The sequence below is a fragment of the Amia ocellicauda genome, chromosome 20 (assembly GCF_036373705.1).
Source record: "Amia ocellicauda isolate fAmiCal2 chromosome 20, fAmiCal2.hap1, whole genome shotgun sequence".
Taxonomy (NCBI): Eukaryota; Metazoa; Chordata; class Actinopteri; order Amiiformes; family Amiidae; genus Amia; species Amia ocellicauda.
The window spans coordinates 13,956,223-13,974,445 of NC_089869.1; the positions used below are offsets into that span (position 1 = coordinate 13,956,223).

Below are 18,223 nucleotides of genomic sequence, written 5' to 3' on the forward strand. Positions count from 1 at the left end.
TATATTTGAAGACACCTTTATTTTCATCTCATTCGACAGTGAATGGGCTTATATAAGATGTAATCGCAATGCAATTGTCATAACTTACAGGTTTCTAGGTAAAATGACTTTTTTGCAATTTTTTTAATGTTTTGTTATTTTTATTTTTTGAGGAAAGAAGTTGCAGTTCTCCAGACTGCCACTGACTGGCGATATCTAAAGTGGCAAAAATATTATCAGTCCACGAGTTGCAGTTTAATAGTCAAATGCTTGGCCAAAGCTTCTTTTCTGGCCCCCCCTTCTGTTGTTGTTGAACCGGTCACCTCTGCCTCCTCTTCCGCCTCTTCCTCCCCCTCCTCTTCCGCCACCTCTGAAGTACCTCCCCCCAGACCCGCGAAGGCCTTGGTCCGTACTGCGCTTGACCTCCTCCAGATCAGGAAGCTCCGTTGCTATGGACAGCTGCCAGCGCCGAGAATCTTGCCACATTTCCTGTTCAGAAACATTTCCATTATTAACAAAGCCTGGTCAACAACAGGTTAATCTTCTGCAGATTCTGAAATCAGCACTTTATTTCCTAGATGCATCTACACATTTCAAAGGAATTGCTTATGCTATTCAGTGAATTAAATATCTGTACTATACACATGTACAGCTCCAGACAAAAATTGAGACCACTGCAATTTTTCCTTAAATCAGCATCTCTACATGTATGGCAACCGATAATTTTGCAGTGGTCTCAATTTTTTCCAGAGCTGTAGCAGCAGCAGCATCTGCCTTGGTTGATCCACTGCTGGGTGAAGGCCTACCCAAGAGGCTTCCCCTCACTTCGTTCGGTCTCTCTTCCATGCCTGCAAAGCTCCCAATTTCATCTTCCCATCTTCCTTGAGGTCATTGTCTTGGGCGTTTTTCACTTCTTGGGATGCATTCTGTAGCACCTTTAGTCCGTCTCAGATCTATATATTTTTTGCAATGCAGTCCATGGCCATTTTCACATGATCACCCTTTCCTTACCGTGACATCACATGCCTCCGTTTGTTGTTGGATCCATCATTTGTTTTTGGGTCTCTTGTTACTCCAAGCACATATCTTTCCATGCTTTTGTGTGTTGATTGTGTTTGTGTAATTTTTGTGCTTAATCTCACATTGATAGCACTGGCAGCATGCACTGGTCAAATACTTTGCTCTGGAGCACAAGATTTCCTTTCAAATGATTTTAATTTCTTCCAGATGCATTCTAGCCATTCTTTGCCAATGGACAGTTACATAGATCTATTCCTCGATTGATCTATATGATAATTTAGGACAGAGAATTCTAAGCAATTCTCAACTCAAAAAAGGAACTACAAAATAAAGAGCATAATCAGAAAATAACCCAACACTCGACTTGGTTAAGTGATCACTCGTTATCCCTCAACTGTCACAAGGACAGATTCACAGTAGGCTTTGAAGATGTCTTCAGTTAAAAGCTGGCCTAGCAATCCACACCAAATGAAAGACTTTCAGCATTTACACAGTTGTGAAACATGAAGCAGTCGCATCACTCCTGATGAGCTTCGGTGTTCAGCTTATTAAGCACAAACGTGTAAAGCAATACGAACATGCACACTGCAGACAAGCTTGTAAATTAACCTGGCCAAATGAAGGATTTCTGCACAGCATTCAGATTTAATGGCAGTACACCTGTATGAACTTGGTCTCTTTGTTACAAACAAAACAGATTTAGATTACGTTTCAGTGAGTCACTCGGACTAGGTCACCACATACAAAGACTGCATAATAAAGTAAATTAAAAGCTTGGAATACCTGGATTTCCTTCACATTATCTGTAGGAACATCAAAGCACACACCCTGAAAAAGAAAATATCCAGACATTAGTCTTTCAGTACTAAAGAAGACTTCTGGTCAGACAAAGATGTCAATAATGATTACTGCACCATTGTTCTTTGAGGAGTATTACAAGACGCCAGATAAGGGGTATAACGTTACAACTCCCCACTGGAAAACTGATCTAATCAGAGCTTTGTCATATTTAAAAACCATTAGACATGTCAAGTTAAATAAAACTATATAAAGACACTTATTCTCCACCTTTTTGGAAGTTAAACCATTTTAATAGTTGAATGAAGCCAATAAGTTTGACTTCCAAATGTCACAAAGAACCCAAGGAAGCTTGTGAAGCTGATTTGAAGATTTACTCCTAAAGGCTCCTCAGGAATTCAATTTGAACAGTGTAACACCTCACATTTTGAAGTAGAGGGCTTATTCATACATAATAACCTTAAAAGAACAATAACCTACAAGGAGCAATACTCACAGTCTTGCCCTTTAAGAATTTCATCCTCTGGATCTTGCTTTCCATATCCTCGCCGAGCTGTTCTTTCAGGCCCCTCCAAGCATAGCCGATGTTATGCATTTCTACAGAGCAGGTCATCATCATGGTTACAAAGCCCTGGAAAGACGACTGGGTCAGACAGGAATGGACTTCATTCAAACCAGGGGGAGCTTCTTCCCAGCATCAGTATGTTCATATAGAGTGAGCTGGTGAAAATTTACTGCACAATCCATTCAGGTGTTTAGAGACTTTCTGAAGTAAATCTGCTAAAGCAAGTACACTTCCCTGCAAGTCAGCAGGTGAGCAATGAAGAGGATATGTTTAAATGGAAGCAATTAGTTATTTAGCCAAGCCATTGTGGTTAACCTGCACTGCTGTAGGGGAACTGAACACCATTGAGGCATGTCAAAGCAGGTGACATTTTGATGCTGTAACATAATAATCCTGGGCTGATTTAATTTTGGGAACATGCTTGTCAACTAATGATGATTGTATATACTTCTGAACAGAGCGACACCGATACTAAACTGTTGAGCGGTTTCAGGGATACAAATACAAAGCAAACGTGGTTATTATACGCACCGCGTCAGAGTTGAGCAGGGAGCGCTGTTCGATGGCAGTGGCCCCGGACATGTGTGCCAAGGCAGCAGCCAGGGCCTCAACGGCCCCCCGCTCCTCCACCAGCTTCTCCGCTGCCACGCGGAAATACTCGATGGCAGCTGGGGGCACGGAATCCAGAAACCTGTCAATCAACAGAACAGTTAACAACCACACACTTTTGTTTGAGCACTTTTCACTTTTCATGTCTGCCCTACTGCTTGGCACACACCAGGGATAATCTCTATGGTGTTCTGGATTTATTTTAGCTCCTTTGCACCAGGAGGTATTCTTATTGTATTTTACATTTAATGCATTTAATACATTTTATAATGTGTTGTGAATGCTTCTTGTAAAAACCTGTGCACTGGATAAGGGCATGTGCTGAGAAACCTATAAAAATTCTAATTAGGAGTAATGATTCTCAAGAAACCCAAGAAGGGTGTGGAGTGTGCGTGTGCGCGCGTGTGATATGCCACAGCATTAAGAGATGGTCATTATATAAGTAGTAATAAACCAGCATACTTTACTGCATCTTTACTGGAAGCCTTGATGATTTCATTGGCACTTGGGACACCGACTCGCTTAAATGTTATGCCCTAAAAGAGAAGATGAAGATTGATGAAGATAAACATGTCGGCAGGTTATACAAACACTCGAATGTACACACAGCACAGAACGTACGGCCTTCATCTCCACGTATCTGAGCTGCTCCTCCTCTCTGCGCTGGTAGAAGCAGATGCAAACTCCAGTACGCCCAGCCCTGCCAGTCCGACCTGAACGATGGATATAAGACTCCACATCCTGAGGAAACAGGTTTTCAGTCAGATATAGCCAATTATTTTGAACGTCCACCTTCAAACTTTGTCAGTCCCAAGAAACTATTATGATCAATCTGTATTAGCCTGAAGAACACCATGGAACACCCTGAATTAAAAGATCAACCTCTAGATTTGTCTTCCCTCAATACTGACTTCTATAAATGTGTTAATGTTCAAGAAGTTTATAAAATGTCAAACTAGTTCACAATGCTAAACTTTCAAATCAAGTAGGCCTCGTCTTGTATTTCAAGGTTCCTGGAGGAAAAATGGCTTCCGTCCACAAATTAAACTGAAATAAGGTACAGGTCTGTAAATTGTGATTTACTGGTAGGACTAAATTCTGATTTGACCTGAAGAGGAAATCTAGCACAAGAAAGGTATAATTTAGACCCATCGCTTGCCAATTTCTTACCTTTGGTGGCGAACACTGTATGACCAAGTCAACCTCTGGAATGTCCAGACCTCGAGCGGCAACATTTGTGGCTACCAGCACTTCAAAGGATCCGTTCCTAAAGCCCTTCAGTGTGATCTCTCTCTGTTTCTGTGGGATGTCCCCATGTAAAGACTGGGCATCCTGCACACAACAGCGACACAAAGAGCAAAGTGAGGGAGCGTCAATGTTATAGCACACAATAGCAGAGAATGCTCAAAGTGACTTGTACAATTCCTTTAAAAACTACAGCTTTACTGAAGGTGATGCTTCCTAATTTAAGTAAAATATTCAAGAAGATTACAAAATATATATACTCAAAAATATGCACGAATTAAACAGAAATCAGGGCACCTGCTTGATGGAAGCATTGAGTGCCAGCTCATTGGCTTCTTTCTTGGTTTCACAGAAGATAATGCTTCGTCCATGGCTGCCGCTGTACACCTGGATGACATCACCAAGCACCGCTGCCCGCTGGGACCAATGGCATTCGATGGCTAAGTGCTACAGAGGAAAGCAGAAAGGTAAATATCCCAAAAATTCAAGGGGGTGTACACTTTAATAATCACTATACAGATGGATCAAGATAGAATGATGGTGACTTCTTGGTGACAAGAAAAAATAAACACAAACAAAAAAAATTAAGTTCTGCAATTCCTGTGGCTTGTGTTGTCAGTCTAAGGAATTAAATAATTATTGCAAGACCTAACAGCCTCATATTACCAGGAGGAAGTGCCCACAACATGTAAACAAATACCTACTCAATTGAATGATTGGCATCAGTCAGTTTAACTCAAGTCTAATAGTAATACGATACAGGAACCGCTAACCACAACTGGCAAGCACTAGTTGGATCAACTTTTCACTGTCTGAAACAAAGCAAAATAAAAACTAATAAATCTGAAAGAAAAACAACTGCCACGCAAAAAAATAATAATAATACTCCCCCAAACAGCAATACAATTATTTGAAGTACAGGAGGTTGAACTCCATTGATCTATGTACTTAATTGGAAAGTTCAACTGATAAGACAATTGTCTACATGTTTCCGGTGCATTTAGATTGAACAATCATTTTACAGAAATATTTCTTGCTCTGAAAAAAATCATGAAACAATCTGAAATAAGTCTGAAACATTACTTGTGATATGCATAAACATTAAATGTCAGATGCATCTATAATTTTACGTCAGAATCCCCAAGCACCTGAAAAAAAAAAATGCAGTTTAGGAAGACCTACTGCATCAACAACGTGCTTTTAACTGAAAGGCTCTGAATAAAGTCTCTATTTTTCAGAAGCTAGTTAAGACAAGGAATGTGTGCACGTCACATCTACATTTGGTGTAAACAGCCCACACAAAAGGTCTTTCCCAAGAAGTTCTGGAATCTTTCCGACTGTGCTGTTTAATAATATGCTCTGAAGTGAAATACACTGAAAAGCCTTTTATCTTTTTTAGTTTTGAAGCTTCAAAATGTTTTCCAGTCAAGACCATCTTTATTACTTGTTACCTTATTATTTGTAATACCATAAATTTGTATATTACACAAAGAATAGAGTCTTGAACTTTGTTTCAAGTGCCAAGTCCAAGTATTTACCATATGGATCTTGACAAAAAGACTGGTTTTACAAGTTGGAATGTCACATGACAAAGTGTTCTGTAGAACTCCTCAGGACAATTACTAAATTCTTGGAATGACTGATACCATAACTTGTAACAGCAGAAGTATGATTCCAGGGAACTTATGTTGTTTTAATCTTATTTCTTAACATCATCTAAATACCATCATGTAGATCAATTATGAAAAGCATTTCCATGTTTGAGCGTAAAAACAATCATGTCTGAACCTGTACAATTTTATGCTGTGTAAACGGAATATCACTTCACCATGGTTCCAGCCACAGCCACAAACCTATATTCCAGGTCATATTTATAATTAATAACACTAAAAGTGGTTTAGACACATGACAAAAGGGTACTGTTAAGATATAAAACCTCAGATATTCTTTGCATTCAATGTTTGTATATTTGTAATGAAAATAGCTTGGATGAAATGCATACGAGATACACAGACAGCAAGGCAAATAATCTTTCTACCCCGATTTGCAACTTGTAAGTATCTGTAAGGAGTATCAGAATATTATTCTAAAAAAATTACAGGTACTCCATTTGCTGTATTTAATGTATTTATACATCGGTTACAAAGTCAGGATAGTGCCAATTCAAGATTTTTGGAGCCAATTTTATGAGGAATCCATATGCACTGGAATTAGAGAAATTATTTCAACAAGTTTATGATCAAGGCTGAAAATGCAGTTATTCAAGTTGTAGCACCAAACCAATACTTCAGAGTTTTTATTTTAGTTTACTAAAACCTACAGTTTACTAATGTTTTCTGGGAATATCTGTAACCACAAGATTTTTCCAAAAAATAAAAACTTTGAATTAACTATTGAATTCAACTATTTTTCAAAGATAATGTCAATCGGCAGACTATAATGCAGTTAACAGGTTTGGTTTGTTTATTGTTTTATTAGGTGGCACAATCTTGTTTTATGAAGAGGAAAAAACAAAAACACAGATGTGCCATTTTCCTCACCCTCTTCCTGTGCGTTAGCATAATGCCTCTGTAGAAGTTGCATGCTTTCTAAATAATGAGCTTGAGTTTTCATAAAACTGCACAAACTACTTTTAAATTGTGTTCAGTAAAATCTGGCCAAGAAACCATCATGGTCTGACTTTATTTAAAAGTTACTTCAGATGCTAATCAAATTCTATTGAACAGCAGGTAATGTTTTTCTGGTTTGTTTCTTATATCAGGTTTCACCCCTACAGGCAGTTTGGCATTTTGTTTTGCCCTATAAATAATATTTGACAACATTACTTAAGCCTTACTGCATATTGTAACACAAGGGTAAAAATGCAGTTTTCCTTGCATAACACACTAAAAGGCTTCAGTTCCATAGCTGTAAGCTATTACGCCAAAGTAATGAGTCAATGGCAGGCTGCCATTCGATCAGACTGAGGCACAATAACAGTGAAGGTTGTTTTATGTGCTTCCATGTAGAGTAGCTCAGTTCGAAGTATGGTGATATTGTTCTGCAAAAATGTGTTTTTAGAAGAAAATTGTGAAGTGTACATTGAATTATAATTGGTTTGGCAATTGCAGTTACTTCAGAGACGCATACCTAGAACTGTGAGGTTCTCTCTCCTCAATATAGACGCATTTAAATTATTTTTTAAAATCTAAGAAAACAGTTTTCCATTGTGTTTTCATAAAGTAGAATGCTAGAGGGTAGAGTTTTTTAATTTTTTTTAAATCATTCAAACAAAACAAACCTTAAAAATCTGAATTAAAACGGAGACCTTCCAAAGCATATTACTGATAAAACATGGCATCTTCAAACAAATTCCTATTTTATAATTCACTTCAGGCTACCGTTATGCACATAATAACCTTTAAGCCTTAAAAACCCTTTCTTGTTCAGTAATTCTACACTTAGACCAGCTTTCAAAGAAATGTAGGGCTGCAACGATTAGTTGACTTATTCAACTTCTATTTCAGCCGTCGAAGTCATTTAGCTACGTTGCCTGTATCATAACCATTCTTATTAATATCCTTGATCTGAGCACTTTCACCTAATATCCATGGCCTGTATTCCTGGCTCTGTGTGAGAACAGTTTAAATCCAAACAGCAGCAGGTTGCAGTAATGCATCACTTGGTTTGTCATCCACCTGTGTGCCTCACTAGAAAAATGTGTGAACCTGCGTGTCGCAGCCAGCCTACCGCACTAAACAAAATTCGGGCAAAAGCATCGAAACTGTGGGAGTATTTATAAGAGAGAGAATAACTACGGTGCTTTGTGGACTGTGTGAATCAGAATTATCTTTCCAAAAGAACACATCCGACGAGCTTGACAAACAAAGTGCATGGTAATTTTCTGAAGCGTTGCTAGTTAGGGCAACTGTGTTAATTGTGAAATTGCAATACTTTCGTCAGCACATTTACTCTTGCCTCCAATGTAAACTTTTCTCTCATGCTAATGTATGCAAAAGTCTATATCCAAAATTAGACATCGAATTTGACATACCGAAACATGCATTTAATCCTACACCTGTCTTCAATCGTGGCGCACGTAGACACAGTTTGCCACATGTAAATAATAACTTAAGTGACTTTTGAATACAAGCACACCAGAATTTCCCAGTTAAAATCAACTGGTTTCTCGCCAATGCTTGTGCACCGACAGCTGCAGCATTGAACAAATTAATTGATTTAAGCTGGGAAACTCAGGTTTACGTGTAAAGTAATTTTTAAGTTATGTGGGATATACATACGTGCACTGCGATGGAAGATGTTGTTAATGTGCACGTTTCAGTTATGTCAAATTCTACGTAAAATTTTAGATATAGACTTTTGAAACATATGTAGTGTCTGGGCGCTATGGAAGACAACAGGGCTGAGCATTTAACCACTTCAATACCACCATGATGTACGCACACGTCAAATGAAAACCTTCAGTACCACGTAGTTTCAGGTCATTCCCAAAGCCAGTGTTGATACTCTAGAATGTGAATTGAAAGCCGGGGATGTCGATCATGCCATGTTTTTATCCTAACGCATGTTGTTTAGAGCCTCCATGTATCTGTGAGCATCTAGAAGTCTTCGGTCTATTGTGGCAACCCATTCAACTTTTACAAGTATATAAATACAGTTTTATATTATTATTGTTTGTTTTATTTTTAGTTGTACTTGTTTAGGGGTAGTTTATCTCGTTTTTTGTATGAGCTATACAGTGCTGTGGTGAGATACGTTCAGAAAATAGTGCTGAAAACAAGGCAACCAGATCCATCACAATGCTGCGCAGATCCTTGTAGAGCACTTCTAGCCCATCCTTCCAAGCTTATTGTATTGAACATTTCAAGACACTGCACAGAGCAAGCCGCTGATGGCACAGGTTTTGATAGACAGAGTTTTAATTGAGAATTACGATTCATTGTTTACTATAGCATTTGAGTGTATTATCTTCATTTGTGTTTCAGTGTAGTTTATTTTCATGAGTTCCAGTGTATTAGTAGTCAGTGTATTGTTTAATACTTTTATTTTCATTTTAGTGTATTGTTTTTATTACAAAAGTTTGTTATTTATTATAAAGTATAAAATAAAAATGCATTTGCATTGTTTTCTTTGTTCAAACATAAGAAAATCTTTACTTATCTCTTTACTGAACATGAATATTTAGTACACAGGAGCATAAAGGGGTAATGAAAAACAATGTGGTAATTTATTTTGTATTTAATTCATCATACATTTACATTTTAAAGCAATTTCAGGCATTAAATCATTATCATTATTTTCAAAATGTGGTACCTGGGAAGGGTTTTTGTTTTTTCATCTGGAGTTGAAGTGGTTAAGTGTAATGTAAAATTTCTTGTCCTCCTCAGGGCAAGCCCCTGCTGCAAGTTTCTTTCCCCCCCAGTAATCAGAGCCCTATATTTACAGAGTTTGGCAAAGTCAAGAATAGGATGCCATGTTGACACCAGGACTCCATAAGAATCGCGATTATTCAAATCTATCGTTTTATGCCTAGAATAATCGATCATCATAATACTCGATAGCTGCAGCCCTAAAGAAATGGGAAAGTTCTTTGGGATAAAACCAGAGAGCTCCCAGTATTTAGTGCACACACAGGTGGGGTTTGCCAGCACATGTGGAGATACTTACTTCTACAGTGGTGGCAGTCTTCTGGGTCTTTTTACCAATGAGATCAACGTGCTCATAGCCGGGTCTCATGTACTTCTTGGCCACATCGTATACCCAATGAGGACACGTGGCAGAAAAAAGCAGAGTCTGTGGGTTGCTTTCTGAATCTGAGAAAAAACAATCCTGCATCAGTGCTGAAGGGCATAAAATTTGCAGTTGAGTATAGACACTGCCATCAGGCTTTTAAAATAGACAGAATCCCAACAGGGATTTAAAACAAATTAACAACTTCTTACAAAATAACACTCTTAGCAACACATAATATAAGGCTTCTTGAACCTGCCCAAGAGTTTCATGAATGTAATTTGAGCTACCACAGACAAAGATGCTCAGGTATATAAATGAATCTCTAAAAACTTTCAATATATAAATCTTAATTACCTTTTTTGTAGGCAGTGCCCAGAATCTCCTCTACCTGCTCTGCAAAGCCCATGTCCAACATCTGGTCTACTTCATCCAGGATCACATGCTTCAGCTGGGACAGGTCCAGCTTGTGATTTTGGAGATGGTCTTTAATTCGGCCCGGGGTTCCCACCAGGATATCAATGCCATTGCGAATGCTATCAACTATTGAAAAAGATAAAGAAAATCAGTTTAGCTAGAGAACGAGAACTAAACTTTCAAAGGATCTTCGTGATCAGTAAATATATATTCCCATTACTGAGAGTGACTTAACCACAAACAAAACCCTATGCAGATACTTTGTCACTATGACCATAAAATAGATCCCCTCTTTGGCACAACCAAGAGGTCTTTCTATGGTGTTAAGCATTAGTAAACTGCTATGAGAATATCAAGCCATATACAAACCTGACAAAATCAGACTGGATTGAAACTGAATTGGCAAAAGAAAAAATTAAACTGGAGGACATGTATCAATTTGTTTTCAATGGAAGAAAAAAACGAAACAAAACGAACTCACATTGGGCATTGTAAGCACTGCCTCCATAGAAACAAGCGACTGAAAGTCTCTTTGTGACATCTTTGAAATCTCTGGCAACTTGAATAGCTAGCTCTCTTGTTGGGGCAAGAGCCAGCACCTAGGAGAAAGGTGGGGGGACAAAAGTGATGAATGCACAAGAACTGAGGGTAATGCGTCTCTAACCAGATTAAGATCTTATTTTGATTTTTAGACGCATCTCCCTTCCAGTCTGGGTTCATGTACACAATATTTTTACATTTTTGATCACGGCTTCTTTATTCATAATCCTTATTTTTCTGATACATACAATTTCAACTGCATGGGTAGTGCAGCTGATATCAAGAATTGAAGAAAATAGAGGATTTGCACTTTTAAGCATGTTTTTCCTGCGGTTTAATGTGTCCTGGCCTATTGTATTGTGCACAGGCTTTTCAGGCATTTCCATGAAAATTCTGGTACTGAATCACTCCAGACCATTACACAAAAAGTTCAAGACATGAAATATGTAACAAGAAAATTCTAACAAGATATTTAGTATAATCTTGTCTTTAGAACACATTCTGCAAGTGTAAGCCACAAACTCCTCAACCCACAGCACCCGGGTATGGGGCCTGCTCACATTCATTTACCTTTGGCGGTCTTCCTCTCCTGCGTTCTTCCTGGGATGACTGGAGTTTCTCAATGAGAGGGAGGGCAAACGATAAGGTTTTTCCCGTGCCGGTCCTGGCCTGCCCAACCACATCTTTTCCATCATATATAGAGTTGAAGGTTTTCACTTGGATGTCAAACAAGTATGTCACTCCTTTTGCTACATGAGAGAGTTAGGTAGGAAGTTTAAGGAGACTGATTGGATGTTTTGATCATTCATATATCACTTTCATACAAAAACACCTGTTTAGCCATCTCAGAGACTTTTAAAATTCTGTAAAACACCCACTGAAAGCACAAATTGCACAATGCATGCCAGTATAATGCCACAATGAAAAGGCATCTATTTTTTGTGTACACGCCAACCAGTATTAGTTGAAAATACTAAACCATTTTAAAATCTTTGATGTAGATTTTGGATAGTGAATAAATGTACTGTACTCATTATTTACTTGATTTATCAATCTATTTCCAAATTTTAATATATAAATAGGCTTTTCATAAGTCATAACTCCTTCACATAGCCAAAGATATAACACAAATGCAATGTTTAATCTTTTTAGTCAATAAATCACTCATTGCAAAGCAAACAATATCATGGAGCCTCCTCCTAAAGAAAAATATGCGTCTGCTTTTGCTTGCTCTCCGGTTTCAGTTATATTGTACAATGAATGTAACGAGCCAAGGACCAGATAAAATCTAAAATATGACCCAACTGCTGACAGAAAAATACAAACATATACTTGAAAGCAGTTAAAATCATAAAAGCATTTGATAAATTAATCTAAGTGTCCAATTGCAGGAACTCCAGGCAAAATGCATGTTGGATCATGCAAACTTAACTGCATAATAGTTCTACAATATTTGCAAAAGAGCCCATAGTCCTGAATCGCAATTAATTCCTTGTTCTGTGTTACATTCATATATCCTTGTAAATGTAACCATGTTAACAGTTTTAAGAAAACACATGCATGCCGTCATGCCAAATGTTACTGCTCTATGCTTTTGCTTTCTCCCTAAACAATTCATGTTTTCAAAAATCAATACGCATTGTAACTTAATTTCGCTCAATGATAATTTACAGAACGTGTCAAAAGTACACATCAGCATTATAAATATACAACTGTCATCATTTTCTTTTTAAGTTTCTTATTGAATATTAACATTTTAACGCCCTGTGGTTTTAGATAAATACGAATCTGACAAAGACACATGCAATGAAGCAATGTAAATAAAGTTTACGATCTGACAGTGCAGAAAGGGAAGAAAATGTACGTCAGGGCATTAACAGTTGAAAATGGTTTTAACAAAATACACTACAAATGCCTCTTTTACATAGTATGCAGATCTATTTTCATGTTTATTACCTTCAAGCAGTTTAATGGTCTCTTTGGAGATTCGGAAATTAGAGAAGGCGCCTTCTTTTTGCTCTGGAGTCAATTCCTAAACAAACACAGGAAGAGGTTAATATGATTTAGGAACATAGGCTAAACATTATGCAGTGTTCTGATAAGTTACACGGTAGTTAGTGAATGTCAAAATTGAAATTTACAGAAAACAAACCTTAATGTTGCATTATGCAAAGCAAAAGATTGTAAAAACTACATAAAGCAAGCAAACCTTTATTCATATGGAATATTTTAACAAGAAAGAGACAGACAGACATTCTGCCTCTATAATAACTAGAAATGCATCCAAGAGGTTTTTCATTAGTCTGATCAGATTCTAAAAAACGTGGATGGAAAGTACTGCACACACACAAATAGCTGACTGACATAGTTAATTCAAGAACTTGCTGCCACCTTCTGTCCAAACTACACACTGCAAACCACTGCAAGAGAATATGCACATCTGGACTGTTAGTAGGATTGTATCATACCACTTCTTTGTCACTGTCGCTGTCCAGTTCTTCACTGGAATGAGATGGCATGTCCACTGGTGGTTTTCCATTAACTGAGGAGATGGCGGGCAGCTTTGACGTTTCTGGTTCCGAGTTTCCATTGGCATTTGGCTGGACTTGCTCCTTCTCCTTCTTCTTTTTCTTCTTCTTCGTCTGTTGATAGAGGTTAACAAATCAGAACAATGACAAAGTGACCATTTGGGGATCCCCACTTATTATTACATTTGAAGTGACTGACCTTCCCAAATGTCACTTCTTAAAAAATCACCTTCATTATTTGCTTGGGGGAGGGAGCAGGCATGCCCATTTTAGCATGGTACAGGGCATCCCAGTCAGTCAAAACAAATAAAGCAAGATTACCAAGAGACACTTATTCTGAGGGTATAATTCACTTTAAAGCAAACAGACCGATGCAGACCCGCTGCTCTTACCTTGGGCTCGGTTTCCTGGTCCGAGGTGTTGGATTCTTCACTGGAATGAGATGGTGTGGTCGCTTTGGGGGTCCCATTGACCTGCTTGGACTTCCTTTTCTTTCCAGAGTCTCCATTCAGGGTGTCCTCTTTCTTTTTCTTTTTGGGAGTTGGTGGACTGAACTCATCGGGTTGCTCTTCAATAATTGCCTTGTTTTTCTTGTTTTTTCCCTCTTTGGATTTTTCTTTCTTCTGTTTCTATGAAGTGGAATACATATTAGCCGTCAGTATTCGTTTATGATATCTGCATGGGAGCTCAAATCATTTTCCGTTTTCTACATATGCGTTACAATCATGTAGGCTGCATTTTACCAATATACCATGTAGGTGCGTTTCTATAGCCTGACAATCTATTAACTCACATTAATATACATTTACTAATGTCACGACTGACGATGTAACCAGCAATAAATAATTGTTCCGATAAAAAAAGTACTTGTTAAAATGTCATACACGTGTACAGCTGCATGTGCTCGGCGTCCATGTTGCTCCGGCTTTGTTTATGTTGCATTTCCATGAGGCGCTTAATCAACAAAACATACCTTGAGTAACTTCCTCTCCTCCTTGCTTATTTCCACCTCGTTTTCCATCTCGATATCTTCAGTTACTTCGAGAAGTTTTCCTGGCATTTTCCCCGATAAGTTCTTCCCAAAGACGGAGATGACTCGCCGTCTCGGACACAAAATTAAAAAGGAAGGAGCGTCGCCACTCACTGCCTGCACATCCGCTAGAACGACGGAAAGTCAGATGAGTCAAAAAGCGCGCCGTTTATGTGCAAAACCGTGAAATACCCAGTCGTTGCATAGCGCATTGTTCAAAAGTCAGTTTTTCAAAAGTCAAATTGAAGCACTTTCAAGGTGCATTGTCAAAACTTTTCCAGCACCTCGTAGCTTTGGTAAACTAAACTTTCTCATCTAAAATAAACACTTTTCTGCACTGAACTAAGCACTTAAAATTGTAATTTAACCACACTAGATTAGATGTTATTGTGCTGTAACACCCAACACAGTCAAAATAAGTAAATCCCAGTACACAGTTACTTCAGTTTCAATGAAAGCCTTAGTGACTTGTTTTAAACATGCACACATTAAAAAAATGTACTCCCACGTACATTCAACGTGCAAATGTAAAGAAATGCATAACGTTTTAATCTCTTTACTGTTAATCCATGTATATTCAATATGCTCACTTGTTACTGTCAAAACATCATGTTTATTCTAATCAAAACAACAAAGTGTAAGTTCCTATAACCTTAGCCTAATATAAAGTCTTTAAGTTATGGAATCTCCCTCAGCTATCAATACGTTTGCATTAGTATCTGCTGGTCTTTGCAATTTTTTAAGTAATTAGACATTATAATAATAGAATATGAATACAAAACCATCAACATGTCCACATACTAGCAAATAATTGAGTGAAAAATAAAGATGTAATTTCCACCATTCAAGGACTTCTCAAATTATCAGATTACAGTGAGCATAAAGTCTAATATAAATGCCACAGCACTTCTTATTTATTTTTATTATGATTATTTTTTAGCAGACGGCCTTGTCCAGGGCGACTTACAAAACACAAGAGCACTACAAAGTGCAATAATACAGTGCAATTCAAGCCATAATACATTTTACACATGTGTAGACAAGATATACAGTAAACAATATATAAGGTCTTACATCCTAGATTGTAAAAGCTGAGAAGTGCAGACAAAGATGTTAAGTCAAAATTAAGAGCTAAGGGAGAGGGAGCATAGGGGAAAGCATTGTATACTCTTGCCCTTGCATTACTAGCACTTGTATTGTTTATTTTGAGTTCCCCTATGATCCCTCTCCCTCAGCTCTTAACTTCGACATAACATCTTGTCTGCACTTGTGTAAATTCTGAATTTGTAAAATGTATTATGCCTTGAATTGCACTGTATTATTGCACTTTGTATTGCTCTTATATTTTGTAAGTTGCCCTGGACAAGGGCGTCTGCTAATAAATAAATAAATAATAAGTACTGCTGCATTTATATTAATTGAAGCTCATCTTAACTATCCACACTTCCAGATCCAAAGTTGTGGCTAGGCTTATTCATTGTAGGATTAACTCAAACAGCTCTGTGCTGCACCAAAGATTAATCAATAAATCTCTCGGTCTTCCTCTTCCCCCAGCTGTCAAAATGCTGTACTTACTTACTTATTTACTTACTCTCCTGACTTTCCTGTACTTACTTTACTTACACACTGTACTTACTGTACATACTACACATACTGTACTTGACATACTTACTTAACATACTTTCCTTACTTTGCTTACTTACTCTACATATGTTACACATTGTACTTATTTACCAAACTGTACTTACTGTACTTCACATACTTATGATACTTATTTAATATACTGTACTTTCTGTACTTAACATACTTTCCTTACTTTACTTACTTTGCATACTGTACTTACTGTATTTTAATACTTACTGTACTTATTTAATATACTGTATTTACTTATTTCACATACTGTACTTAACATACTAAACTTATTTTCCATACTGTACTTCCTGTACTTAACATACTTTCCATACTGTACTTACTTTCCTTACTTTACATACTACTTACTTTCCTTACTGTTCTTACTTTACATACTTACTGTACTTTGCAAACTGTACTTGCTTTACATACTTTCCTTACCGTACTTTCCTTAATTTACATACTATACTTACTTTGATACCATACTTACTGTACTTACTTACTGTACTTACTTTACACACTGTACTTTACATACTTTCCTTACTATACATACTTTCCTTACTTACTGTACATACATTCCTTACTTTACATCATTTCCTTACTGTACTTCCTTATTTAACATACTTTACTTACTTTTTAGTTTCCTTACTATACTTACTTTCCTTTCCTTACTGTACTACTTCACATACTTTCCTTACTTTACATACTTTCCACTCACTCACTCACTAACTCACTCACCTGGTATCAGTTACTGTAGTCTGTAGTCCTGCCTTCTCTGTCTCTCTCTATATATAGTTAATTCAATATCAAAATAATTTGTGTAATTAAGCTGATTTTCACCGTCTGTGACATTTTTACTTTTTAATAAAAATAAAAATAAAGTAAATGAGGCCTCGTTTCAGTCTTTATTCGTGTTGGGTCCTTTAAACCTGTCGATGATCCAGAGTAAATGAAGTTGAACATCTCATAGACGTGGTAGGTTACAAGTAGATACATTCTTGCTACCTAAGTGGGGGAATAAATGAAACAATTGTTAAAATGACCAATTGTTCAAATTAAAAGTAACGGTTTAAACGTTGTCATCTGTAGTATAAGCGATCATTTCCCAGTGTATTACCCACCTTCTGCAGGTCAGATCACTGTGGGCTTCAATGTGTACGTGGCTGGCGGAGTACCCTGCGCACTCAAAACCGATATCTGTGAACACGTTTCCCCTTTGAAATCAAAGTAAACAATGCACTGAACAAATACTGATCCAATACAGGGACACTGCGTGCTGGATCACACAAGTGCAAAAAAAAGATAACAGACCAGACATGTTCAGGACATTGTGTTTTAATACATTTATATCTAAATGTTCAGCAGTGCGACTGCTTCATTAATTTATTAAGTATTGTTTAAGGCTGTTAACTGTGATATACAAAGTGGGCATTATTATTATTATTATTATTATTATTATTATTATTATTATCAAAATCAACATAAGGAGTTTCATTTTTACTTATTTGTTTAATTGATTCAATGATCGTCTATGTATTTATGTACTTCTATTTGTATATATGTATTTATTCTCGCACAGTAACTGTTACACTACAGCCCGGGAGCTGAGGGGCGTGTGGAGCAGACGGGAGGGGACAGGGAACAGACTGTATTAGGAGTTGAGGGCGTCGTGACGTCAGAGCTGGGACTCCCTTCAGCTGTTGTGTCTGCTGACGGGATTTTCCGCACGGTGCCGCACGTACTGCGGGGCTCTATAAACTCCCACCCGCCGACCGGGCATCCAGCATGGGCACAGCACAGTGTGCCCGTTCACACAGCCAAGGACAGCCACTGGCAGACCTGCACACTGCCCATTCGTGGGACTACAGATTCATTTGCAAGCGGCTGATACAAAACAGACTGAAATTGCCGACTTACTGTTTTTGAAGTAAAGATACAGGTACACCATTTTTACATCTCCGTTTGTGATAAATTACTAAATGATGTTATATTGCTACGACTACTACTAGCTAGCTACTACTAATACTGCTACTAGTACTACTATTATAACGTCTAATCAAATACATCCAGAATGTATTACTTGCTGATATTTACTTGATGCAGTAAGGAGCTCAAAAGATGGAAATATTAGTT

At 37.5% G+C, this 18,223-nt stretch overlaps 2 protein-coding genes across 2 annotated transcripts in view; one reads left to right on the top strand and one right to left on the bottom strand.

Moving 5' to 3' along the window:
* The window catches only part of ddx21 (DEAD (Asp-Glu-Ala-Asp) box helicase 21), an 18,854-nt gene continuing 631 nt past the window's right edge, over window positions 1–18,223 (bottom strand). Inside the window, exons 2-17 of the mRNA XM_066692922.1 lie at window positions 14,405–14,589; window positions 13,824–14,060; window positions 13,372–13,545; window positions 12,860–12,935; window positions 11,474–11,652; window positions 10,845–10,962; window positions 10,304–10,489; window positions 9,884–10,029; window positions 4,514–4,663; window positions 4,142–4,303; window positions 3,593–3,712; window positions 3,434–3,507; window positions 2,894–3,053; window positions 2,294–2,428; window positions 1,783–1,827; window positions 1–468 (exon numbers count right to left, since the gene is read on the bottom strand). Of these exons, the coding sequence (XP_066549019.1) occupies window positions 235–468; window positions 1,783–1,827; window positions 2,294–2,428; window positions 2,894–3,053; window positions 3,434–3,507; window positions 3,593–3,712; window positions 4,142–4,303; window positions 4,514–4,663; window positions 9,884–10,029; window positions 10,304–10,489; window positions 10,845–10,962; window positions 11,474–11,652; window positions 12,860–12,935; window positions 13,372–13,545; window positions 13,824–14,060; window positions 14,405–14,589 (2,381 nt within the window). The 3' untranslated portion in view covers window positions 1–234. The remainder of the gene's footprint in view (window positions 469–1,782; window positions 1,828–2,293; window positions 2,429–2,893; window positions 3,054–3,433; window positions 3,508–3,592; window positions 3,713–4,141; window positions 4,304–4,513; window positions 4,664–9,883; window positions 10,030–10,303; window positions 10,490–10,844; window positions 10,963–11,473; window positions 11,653–12,859; window positions 12,936–13,371; window positions 13,546–13,823; window positions 14,061–14,404; window positions 14,590–18,223) is intronic.
* Window positions 17,842–18,223, top strand: part of LOC136715630 (hypermethylated in cancer 2 protein) — a 4,465-nt gene continuing 4,083 nt past the window's right edge. The window contains exon 1 of the mRNA XM_066692923.1: window positions 17,842–18,029. The gene's annotated coding sequence lies outside the window, so the exon portion shown is untranslated. The remainder of the gene's footprint in view (window positions 18,030–18,223) is intronic.